Source organism: Helianthus annuus, chromosome 7, assembly GCF_002127325.2.
Source record: "Helianthus annuus cultivar XRQ/B chromosome 7, HanXRQr2.0-SUNRISE, whole genome shotgun sequence".
Classification (NCBI taxonomy): Eukaryota; Viridiplantae; Streptophyta; class Magnoliopsida; order Asterales; family Asteraceae; genus Helianthus; species Helianthus annuus.
Genome location: NC_035439.2, coordinates 52,401,035 through 52,413,430, shown reverse-complemented (window position 1 = coordinate 52,413,430; position 12,396 = coordinate 52,401,035). Strand labels below are relative to the sequence as shown.

Sequence of the window (12,396 nt, the reverse complement as noted above, 5' to 3'; positions counted from 1 at the left end):
GGCTACATCACCCCAGTCCAAAACTATATCAAATCAGTGTCAATACATCCATATACATGTCAACAAAAGTCAGAATCAGAATGTAGTCTCCAAAAATGCTGTGCAGTCAAAGCAATCGCCGTCTTCTCACCAACGTCTACCCATACGGTACTGAAGAGCTCTACACTGATGGCGGTGGAGGAGGGGGAAAATGGGTGTAGAACAAACGACGCAAATGGAGCCAGTCCTCCTCCATGGCTCTCTGGGTACGCAACCAAGAAGTAACCTGCTGCTCTAGTGCCAAAAGACGTGCAGCATAGTCAGGTAACAACGATCGAGGGTGCTGTGAAGAAGTAGGGTGGGTCTGACCCTGACAATGGCACGGCGGTGGCTGAGCTCTCTTAAGCTCCTGAATGCGCTGTGTGAGTGCCTCGTGCTAGACAACAAATGACATCAAAACGTCCTCAATGGAATACCCCATATGGAAAGGATGGTAGGGGTCGGTCGGTGGCATAACAGGTGGTGACGACCAAAGGAATGGCTCACTGGCTGGATCGAAAGGTGGCACAGAGAATGGTGGAACAGGGGGAATAGCAGGTGAAAACTGTGGTACAACTGGGATAGGTGTCGGTACGTGTCCAAAAGGATGAGCCGAAGAACCCTCTCCAGGTCGAGCTGGAGGTGTAAACTGAGGGAACGAAAAAGAGGTATCAATGTGGTGTACATCGGTGGTATGTGGGGGAATAGGTGGAATCCACCCATGCTGGGCGTGCTCATCTCGTGGGTCAATCTGTGCCTCAAAAAGTGCACGATCAAACTGCACAGGCATAGGATCATGATGGGGTGTAACAAGAGGGTCAACAGGTACATCAGCGATAAGTGGGGGATCAACATGATCAGCAGCAATGACATGATCGCCCTCCAACAACGGAGCATCAACAGGATGGTCATCAATGGGTGGGTCAGCAATCACTGGATCGATAATGGGTACGCCAGCATGAACAGGGTCATGCTCAAACACTGGGTCAGAAGCGACTACCGGCTCAAGGGCCATGGCAGGCTCGGGATCAACGAACTCCATATCAAAATCTGCATCGTCAGCGAATGCAGGGTCTACTGGGTCAACCATAGGCTGATCCAAGTGGATGAACTCTATCTCCTGGTCTGGGTCGAATCCTGGGGCAAAGACAGGATCGGAATCCTCCTCGACATTGTGGTCGAAAGCAAAGCTAGGAGCAGGGGCGACAGAGGATGCCCTGTCAGGGTCTGAACCGTGAGAGAAGTGTTGCGCACTCTGAGTGTGTGACGGTGCGGAGGCCACAGACTCGAAGGAGTCTGGGACCGGTGAGTGTGCAGGTGACTCCCCAGCTGGAGCATCTGCGAGTAACAAAAGATCATCAGTAGCTAGAAGGGCCTCACCCTGAACATCGTCCTCTATTGGCTCATTATCAAATAGATCGACGTCGCCATCAGCGTCAGCGTCGAGAAGCATATCGTAAGCAGGATAAACGGCCAAAGGTATAGGAGCAGGGATCTCCACTAGCGGTAGGTCCCCAGCCAAAGGGCCATCAGCGAGCTCATCAGCACCATCAGGTAACGCAAAAGGCTGAAAGTCATCCTCGTCTGTGCTAGTAACGTCGGATGTGTGAACCTCGCGCTCTTAAGACTCTAGGTCGTCTGATACTATGGGTCTAGGGCCCGTGGTGTCTGAATCACCAGTGCTGGACGAGTCCATGTGCCTGTAACATAAACACAAATATGAACAAATAATCAGTCATACAATCAGGTAAACACATTGGTCACCAATTAAGCAATCAAATAATTCTCCTAGTCCCACTAGCCTCCCAGCCTCCCAGACTGATATTCCTAGTCCCACTAGCCAATTCTCCCAGCCTCTCAGACTGCTCTTCCTAGTCCCACTAGCCAAATTCCTCCCAGCCTCTCAGACTGCTCTTCCTAGTCCCACTAGCCAAATTCTCTCAGCCTCTCAGACTGCTCTTCCTAGTCCCACTAGCCAAATTCCTCCCAGCCTCTCAGACTGCTCTTCCTAGTCCCACTAGCCAAATTCTCTCAGCCTCTCAGACTGACTCCCTAGTCCCACTAGACAACTATCTCGGTCTCTTAGACCGAGCCTCGGCCTCTCAGACCGAGCCTCAGCCTCCCAGACTGAGCCTATAAATAATAAATAAAATGTGCTCAACATTTGTTTATAAGAACGTTTTGGATCTGGACTTAAGTGGTATGCAGTGTGAAAATGTTTTCGTGAGAGCCCTAGTGATTATAGTCTAGACTCGAGAAGGAATCCTAGTTCGCTATGATCAGAGGTCTGATACCAAGCTGTCACACCCTGGCTTTGCGGAAGCGTGGTTATTTTGGTGTGACTTCTTAATACCATAGCTTAACCATAACAAAGCTATATGAAATAAAACCATGCAAGATCATCCATTAAATTAAGTTTTAGAAACCAAATACAACAACATTGTCTGAAGACGTTGACACATGCAACGTGAATTAAAATCTAATAACAAAAACATTGTTCACAAACATCAACATGACATAAACACAGTTTAAGGACTGTGACTCTTCCAGGAAAGAGTCACATCCCCTAAACCCGGATGACCTCGTAACACCTTGCAGCGGGAAAACCTAACATACCGCGCCAGATCTTTTAATTCCCTGAAATACATTTAAGTTGAAAAATCAACAATAATGTTGAGCGAGTTCATGTGTAAGTGAGTAAATAAACCTTTGTATGTATAAAAACCCTGGTATGTAGCAAATAAGGAAAAAGATGTCATCAATGGTTTGCAAGGCCATTGATATGTGTGAAGTGCAAGTAGGAAGACTCAAACCTAGCGGATTTATGCGTTGGGCACAAAGTCACCCCGAGGTCCGTACTGTTGGGCCTGGGGCTGGGCTCGCTACACCCAGATAGATCTACCGCTCCTGTCCCTCGGTCCTACCCTGAGGATTAATGGCCTCAAGTTTCCGCCTACCCACTCACATGATCTAAGTAGTAAAACCTCCTGACGCTAACCATACCATGTATAAAGTACTCAGATATATAGTAACAAGTATTTCACCCCCGCAGTTTAGAAAACTGAAAACAGTTAAGAGAAAAGGGGTAACATGAACTCACAGTGGTGCGTCTCTACCAAGTATATCTCCTGATCAAGCAGCTGTGCGACGACCTACACGTACTAACTCTATTAGACGGACGGCCGTGCCTTAGCTTTATGGTTTAAGTTTTTGGGAAATAGTTAGACAACTATTTCGTGTTTACATTTTGTATATACATGGTAATTATTTTCCTTCCCAAGGATGGGGGATTTAATACATGTGCGTTCGTATAACTTCGGAATATATTATTAAGTCTCACATAATATATATTTTACTTCTTACTCCAAAATATAAATATTTTTCTCAAAAATATTATATTTTATTTCACATGATTTTCCAAAATAATACCTTGCAAAATACGCGTTCATAAATATTTCCTTAAATGCGTAAGTTACGTTTTAAAGATCGAGTGGTAACAATAATTACCGGTGTAACTAAAATAATTATTGCGAAGGCGTTCGTATTATTTTGGAGTTGTTAACACGGTAATATTATTTTTACCCTAAAAATAATATTTGTATATTTCACAAAATAATCATAAACACATAACAAGTGACATTATGAAAAATACATATACTAAATATATATTTATCAAGTTTTATTTTGTGAAATCCCACCTCCGATATTTTGTAAATAAAGTCGTGGCGAAATCTATAATTTGAAAACAAGTCAAAATGTATTTCTAACACTTATAGTGAAAATATTTCTAAGTGTTAGGTTTTTGGAAAAATTTCGCCAGAGTCTCCCCTGTAACTGGAGGTGGCCACGCTTTCAAGCGTATCATTTTCTTTCATAAATCAAACCAACAATTTTCTCATTCAATCAAAACAATGTTCAAAGCATCGAACTAGTCAATAAATATGTAAATCGCCAGAATCACATGAACTTGTAGTTTTTCCAAAACTATGAAGTAAATCCCATTACTTTTAGTGGATCTTTATATAAATCAACCCGGTTTCGCAAAAACCTCACTTTTAAAGAAATTCCATCTTTACAACTTCTTGTAAAATTTGACAAAACTAGTTCTTTGTCGAAACTTAGCGTTACACAAGTGTTTACACACTTGTGTGTTTTAAAAATCATTCTTGTTTGTGTAAGATCTGGTTTCGGAAAATATGATTTCTTTGACACTTGGTCCTTTGAAAATACCGCTTGTAGATCTGTAGATCTACTAGTTTTAAACACTATTTCATAAGAAAAAAATCGTTTTTACACAAGTTCATGATTCGTGTGTGGTAGAGTTTCATCACTTAACCCTTGTTACATTTAAACAAACTCTATGTCATCATCCATGATCATGACCAATCCGGGTTAGACGATGATCCGAGCTACCACAACATAGATCGGCCTTAAATAACTACACAAAACAAATCTTACAAGATTTACACAACCCTTGTGTTATTAACCAACATCTTTAACATTTTTAGTAGACTTTTACATCTCATCTTGTATGTTTACGAGTTTTATCCGTCATATATCGTTTTAACCACTTTAAAATAGATCGAGAGGGTGTTTATAGTAACTTACTACTAGCTCGTGGCTAGGGAAGATTCTAGTCGAAGAATGAGTGGATAAAAGAAATGAGATGAGGTCCTTTGCCTTCCGAATGCACCAAGCCTCCTCGTATGTGATCCTTAGCACTTGTATGATCTTGAAATAGCTTGAACAAAATCGAAATATGGATGGATGATATAGGGGTGTTCGGCCGAGAGCTATTAGAGAGGAGAGGGAGAGTTGTTGTGGTGAAATGTTAAGTGAATGAATGATGTGTTATGTGATGATCTTATAGGCAAAGTTTAGGATTATTAACCAAGGGATTATGTGCTTTCTTGATATGGGACAAGTATAAATAAATTAATCAAATGAAGGACATGAGGTGTCCCTCTTGGGGACGGTTTGGTTAGGGGGGGGGGGTAATCCGGTTGGTTTCCAACTAAACATTAGGTATTAGCTAAGTTAAGTTAAGTTAGTTTAGGGATTAACCCGGTTACTAGTGTGTCATGCGTTAAGCGGGTGTTAGGGTGTTCAGGGACCCTAACTGGCTCAGAAAAAGATAAACAATGTAAATGGCAATATTTTCATGTTCCGGGCATAGTCCGGTTGTTTGGTTGGATCGTAATCCGTTATAGCGCTTAACAAAGCTTTAAAGTGTCGTTTATATTAATTTTAGTGACACAACTTATTCCGGACACTTTGGAAAGTGTCTAGTAATATTTTTCTCATGTTTTGGCACTTTGTTAGTTAGCTAAAAGCTGAATTTTCAATTAAAGTGCTGGATTTTGTACTTAGAGTACGTTTTAGGCACATCCTGTCACTGTAACTTATTCCTAGAGACGTAGTTCTACAACCCTTGTATCTCTACACTCACTATTAGTGTAGTAAACTATCCCGGGATCATACAGGCCTTAGAGGCAGTGACTGCCTGATGCTGGCTATATCAGCATGTTCATTAGGTTATCCGTTCATTGTGCTACTGTGCTTTTGTGCATCATGTTTGTCACTAAAGTTCAGCATGTAAATAATGTAGTGACAGTAAATAAAGTATGATGCAGGTATGTGCATGTATCAGTAATCAAGTAGCAGTTTATCCACAATTTCAGGTAGGCACAGTAATTAAGCAGTAATTAATTGTTAATTAAGTCGTACGGATACCTGATTTAGTGAGGGTTGTCACACCAAGGATTGCAGGAGCCCACGTCCTGTGAATTAGAATCGCCAACAACAACAACAAGCTCCACAGAACCACCAACAGCAGCATCAGCAGGGAAATAAAGGATGCTTTCAGTGTGGCGCTGAAGGCCACTTCAAGAGGAACTACCCCCAGCTGAACCAAAACCAGAATCAGAACAACCAAAGAAACGGCAACCACAATGGAGGCAACAACGGAGGCAACAACGGAGGTAAAAATAATGGCAATGGAGCCCAAGGTCGTATGTCCGTGATTGGTCAGGGTGAAGCAAGGAACGATCCCAATGTTGTGATGGGTAAGTTTCTTCTGGATGATTTCTTTGTTACTGTTTTATTTGATTCGGGTGCCGATACTAGCTACGTGTCCTTAAAAGTTAGCCAAATGCTTAAGCGCACTCCAACACTTTTGAACACCAAACACACGGTGGAAATAGCAAACGGTAAAAGTCTCCAGGCCACGCACATAGTTAAGGGTTGTAACCTCATCTTAGCTGGTCAGACCTTCTCTATCGATCTTATTCCCATCATGTCACACCCCCGAAATCCACACGCGGAGTATCACCGCTTAGGAGCGTGACTGACCAGGATCAAGCCACCAATCATACAGAACATTGTATAAAGTAAAAGTAAATGCAATATAAACCAAACCAATTCCATATGAAAGGTGTTTCCAAAACATAAGTAAGTTGTCATTGTTTAGCGGAAGCGTATTATAGTAAAACCCATAGCAAATAAATATCAAATATCAAAAGTGTTCAATAAAATGATCGAGATCCAAGCCCCACAACGACCAGCTCCTCCGTGTGCAAGCTCCAAGTACCTAACGATCTGCAAGGCATGTAACAGAATGATCAACAAACTAGTTGAGCGAGTTCACAGAAAGTAAATGCGTAATAGTAAGTTCGTTTGTAATAGGTGGCTCTTCTGGGCCGATTGTATGTTCTATTGGTGGTGGTGTTCCACGTTACTTGTGGTGGTGTTCCACGTTTCCTGTGGTGGTGTTCCACGTTTCCTGTGGTGGTGTTCCACGTTTCCTGTGGTGGTGTTCCACGTTTCCTGTGGTGGTGTTCCACGTTTCCTGTGGTGGTGTTCCACGTTACTTAACCACTAGACTACTCGTAACTATAGGTATCCTTCACAACCGAGGATAGTGATGTGGTAGTCTAGTCATAGTGTCAATAGAGTATCTAATCAACCTTTCAATCCCATTCCCAACACCCCGGGAACCCCATGCCTTGGTAAGAGTGTGAACTCACCTTGGTTTGCTCGGTATGCTAGTTAAGTGCTCACAGTTAATTAATCACGTCCTATTGTATACAAGTATAGCAAATCAGTTCATGGTCGAAATGTTACGCATGCAATTAATTGTTCACATAGCAGTCAGTTTGTATGTCGGCACAACACGTAGTATTTCACATTGAATCATCAGTTAGTGTGCACGATTACAATTATTAACATTCCTTCCCAAGCATGGCATGCCAAATAAATCAAACATATGTTTCATTATTCAAAGCATAAACCCTATTATCTTTCGACGCATTACAGATCTTTCAACAAACGGTTACACAACTATCCTTCGACTCATATATGATCTTTCAACAAACAGTTTTAACAAATATTATGTTTCGAACTCTAAGTCATCTATCGACCATATCTATCTTTCGATTCACGTGTTAACTTTCGTCGAAGCCATCCTTCGGTTCAAGTTTATCTTTCGAGCAGCAAAGTAACAAACACAATATCCTAGCTGCCTCACAACTATCAACCGCCGACCACCCCACATGCAGCCTATCGGTGGAGTGGTGCCACAAATCTGATTGGACCCTTTTATTCCCACCATTATTTTCCCCCAATGGCAACCATCCACTCAATCACATAAAGAATTCTAATAACAATATGGTCAACAACCTATTAAGCTATTACATGAGCTGATCGATAATGTTATTATTAGAGGTGTAGAGCCCACCATTTATTGATTGAACATATACTTGACCCAGCCGCAAATTTTATGAGTTGGTTCCCTAGCACCATTTGGCCGAACCCCACAGCCAATTGCTTTCGTTTGACCACCCAACCCACAAATCAAATCATCACACACAAGACTCATTTATCCATAGTTGTCGGCCACCACATGAACCAACTTTTAGAGAAATTGCTACCTATTTTGATTGGGTGATTTTTGTTCCAACCGCAAATTTATCCAATGGCACACACCCACTCAATATTAATTTACTCACAATATTTTACTAACATGAGTAAAGCTTGCAGTCATGTGCAAGATGATAGCCGCCACCCTTAATAATTCGGTTGGGCCAAGCCCACCACCAATAGGATTTAGGTGACCGCCCCATCCCTCCAATCACACAAGTTACAGGCCTTGAATTATGAAACATGCACTCTATTCATATTAAACAATACCCTAATATACTAGCCGACATCTAATATCATACTGTCAAGATCAATTCAAACATAAATAATATGCAAAAGCACGACCGATCATACATGAGATTATAATGATTTCCTATCATATCCAATCTAGCCGATTCAAATCATAGCCAGTTAACAAGACTAAGTCAATTATCATCATGATCAACATTCAATTCAATTATAAGTCCAAAACCATTACCCACTAACAGTTTATGATGTCAAATAGTCACACGAATTCAACCAAATAAACATATACATACGGACACGTGGTGATTTACTAAGGATTCATGCATGATTCCAACAACAGTGCAACTAACCGAGATATGCAGAATGAAAGGCTTGATGATATCAAGGGTTTGAGGATCTTGATCTTGATGGCACGTCGCACAGAAGTAACGAGAGAGAATTTGGTGTGTGTTCTTTGTGGTTGCCAAGGTTGTAAAAAAAAAACTAAAACCCTAAGATGTGTGTAGGTACATATACGTAGAGTAGGGTGGGCCGAAGCCCCTCACTTGGGCCATGTCTCGAGTCAAAGAGTGTGGGCCGCAAAAGTTGTGAGCTTCATTATAATGTTCGGTTCACAAAACATAACATCTTAGACACGTAACACGTAACATTCATATAAATTAAATCTCGTAAAATCATAACATGTTCACATACAGTTCATAAAGTAGGTCTAGAATTCGAGTTGTCACATTATCCCCAACTAATTAGAAATTTCGTCCCGAAATTTGGTATGCACTCACTGAGGAAGCTAGGTAAGTTAAATCGTTCACTGGTTTTCCTGGGGTGTCACATCATCCCCCCGTTGATATGGAATTTCGTCCCGAAATTCAGTAGTAGTAGCTTCAGCCTCAGTAGTGATTGCATTGGTTTCGAATAACTGGGGTACTTTTCTGTCATCTGGTCTTCGCGTTCCCAGGTGTACTCTGGGCCACGTCGGGAGTTCCAACGAACTCGAACAAGAAGGATTCTCTTGCTTTTGAGGACCTTAACATCCCGGTCCGTGATTTCAACTGGCTCCTCGACGAACTGCAACCGCTCGTCGATAGTGAGTTCCTTAAAAGGAATTATGAGGGTCTCATCTGACAGGCACTTCTTCAGATTCGACACGTGAAACACATTGTGAACTGCACCGAGTTCAGCTGATAGATTCAGTCTGTAGGCTACTGGGCCTATTCTTTCAGTGATTTCGAACGGTCCAACATACCGTGGATTGAGTTTTCCTCGTTTACCAAAACGAACCACACCCTTCCAGGGTGAGACTTTTAATAAAACCCGGTCTCCGACCTGAAATTCCAATGGTCTCTTGCGCTTATTCGCGTAGGCTTTCTGACGGTCGCGTGCTGCCGCCATACGTTGTCGTATCTGTGAAATCTTTTCTGTGGCGTCCACTACAATATCTGGACCCGTAATCTGACTATCCCCCACCTCCGCCCAACAGAGAGGTGACCGGCATTTACGTCAGTACAATGCCTCGAATGGAGCGGCTTGAATGCTGGTGTGGTAACTGTTATTGTACGAAAACTCCACTAAAGGGAGGTGCTTTTCCCAGCCGTTGCCGAAATCGATAACACACGCTCGAAGCATGTCTTCTAAAGTTTGAATCGTGCGCTCAGACTGCCCATCCGTCTGAGGGTGATATGCCGTGCTCATATATAAACGAGAGCCAAACGCTTTGTGCATCGCTTGCCATAGTTCTGACGTGAATCGTGCATCCCGATCCGAAATAATAGAGATTGGCACTCCGTGCCTCGAAACAACTTCTTTCAAGTAAATGTCTGCTAAGGTAGAAAACTTATCCGTTTCCTTGATAGCCAAGAAGTGAGCAGACTTTGTGAGTCGATCCACGATCACCCATATCGTATCGTTCCCACGCTGGGATCTAGGTAAGCCTGTAACGAAATCCATGGGAATTTCTTCCCATTTCCACTGTGGTATCCTGGGTTGTTGAAGTAGACCCGCTGGTTTCTGATATTCCACTTTGACCCTTGCACAGGTCAAACACTTGCCGACGTAAGTAGCGATGTGGGCCTTCATGCTAGGCCACCAATATGTTGTTCTGATATCGTGGTACACTTTATCCGACCCTGGATGTACCGAATAGCGAGACTTGTGTGCTTCATCCATTACAAGTTCGCGTAGACCGCCATAAAGTGGAACCCAATTACACCCCGTTACATAGTAGGCGCCGTCTTCCTTTTGTTCCATTTGTTGCCTTAAACCACGTAAGGCTTCAGCCTTGACGTTTTCGGGTTTGAGTGCTTCTAACTGAGCAGCTCGTATCTGTGCAGGAAGACTGGACTGAATAGTAAGCTGTAGCGCTCGCACGCGCTTAGGTAGAGTGTCTTTCCGACTGAGGGCGTCAGCCACAACATTGGCCTTGCCTGGATGATACTTGATGGCGCATTCGTAGTCGTTCAGAAGTTCAACCCATCTTCGTTGACGCATATTCAAATCCTTTTGCTTAAGAATATGCTCGAGACTCCTGTGATCGGTGTAAATCGTGCACCTGGTACCGTACAGGTAGTGTCGCCATATCTTAAGCGCGAAACAACAGCTCCCAGCTCTAAATCGTGCGTCGTGTAGTTCCGTTCATGAACCTTGAGTTGCCGAGAGGCGTATGCAATAACTTTATCCCGCTGCATCAATACGCAACCAAGCCCCTGTATCGATGCGTCACAATAAACCACGAAATCATTCGTGCCTCCTGGCAGTGAGAGAATAGGTGCACTGCAAAGCCTATCCTTTAGGTACTGAAAAGCGGTCTCTTGGGAATCTCCCCAACGGTAGGTGACACCTTTCTGTGTCAGCATAGTAAGCGGCTGCGCGATCTGAATGCTGTTTTGGAGACGTCCTCTTCCCGAACTCTCAGCTGATGATACCCTGTCCTTAAATCAATCTTGGAATAGTAACTCGACCCTTGCAACTGGTCGAATAAGTCGTCAATGCGTGGAAGAGGATAACGGTTCTTCACCGTCACTTTGTTGAGTTCACGGTAGTCGATGCACATCCTGAACGTACCGTCTTTCTTCTTCACAAATAACACAGGAGCTCCCCAAGGCGAAGAGCTTGGACGAATAAAGCCCTTTTCCAAGAGCTCTTGCAGCTGCTACGACAGTTCTTCCAGTTCGGTTGGGGCTAATCGATACGGTGCGCGAGCTATAGGTGCTGCTCCTGGAGCGAGCTCGATTTGAAATTCGGCCTGACGATGAGGCGGTAGACCAAGTAAATCTTTAGGAACACCTGAGGAAAGTCGCGTACAATCTGTATGGTCTTCCAACTTCTTTTCTTTCGCCGATGCGTCAATAACGAGAGCCATAATTGCGGTGTGGCCCTTCCGCAAACATTCCTGGGCCTTCAAGAAAGAGGTGATGCCAACCACAACACCACGCTTGTCGCCTTGAACGTCGAGAGGTTCTTGACCAGCACGAGGAATGCGAACAATCTTCCCTTTGCATAGGATTTCTGCTTGCTGTCGCTGCTGGCGGTTCCGATTTGCAGGCTGTGGGCTCCTGAATCCTTAGCTCCATGGCCCATCCTGAGACACCTCAGGCAACGTCCCTCGTTGCACTAACCATCGCGGTATCTGTTGCATTAGTTTCACGTTGAGTGAATTCCCCGATATTCGCCCTGCCCCTGACCACCAGAAGTTGGCTGACTCGGCTCTGGTGATCACTATTCTTGCGTTGCTGCTGTGCTTGAAACCGAATGGTAGCTGAACCCTTGCTGGAATACCCATCCGTCTTCTGCTTGTTGTCACTAGGAGTAGCGGGAGTAGCAGAAGTGATAGCGGTAGTAATAGCGCTGATACAACTAAGCAGCCTGTTCTGTTCCACTGCCTGATCCGTCAGGCGATAAGCAAGACGCTGAATGTCTCGGATATTGTCGAGGTTAGCCGATGTAGCATGGCTCTGAATCTCTGAGGCTAGACCCTTGAGGTACAATTTGATACGCTTGCTTGGAGGGTCCACCATGGTTGGACACAAGATGGCCAGTTCGTTCTATCGTTTCGTATGAGCTTCAATTTCTGACCCCGTCATTTTTCAAATGGTAAGGCTCCACTTCCAACTTGTGGATGTCATCACGCGTGTAGTATTCCCTTTTAATGTGTTCTTTGAATTCGTTCCAGGGGGTGGCGTTAGCAGCTGCCAACCCTAGTACCTGTACTTGCGCGTTCCA

At 43.7% G+C, this 12,396-nt stretch overlaps 1 protein-coding gene across 1 annotated transcript in view; it reads right to left on the bottom strand.

The window, feature by feature from the left end:
• The window catches only part of LOC110932663 (lysine-rich arabinogalactan protein 19-like), a 38,672-nt gene extending 37,564 nt beyond the window's left edge, over positions 1-1,108 (bottom strand). The window contains exons 1-2 of the mRNA XM_022175983.1: positions 890-1,108; positions 526-769 (exon numbers count right to left, since the gene is read on the bottom strand). Coding sequence (XP_022031675.1) covers positions 526-769; positions 890-1,108 — 463 coding nt within the window. The remainder of the gene's footprint in view (positions 1-525; positions 770-889) is intronic.
• Between the last annotated feature and the right edge of the window lie 11,288 nt (positions 1,109-12,396).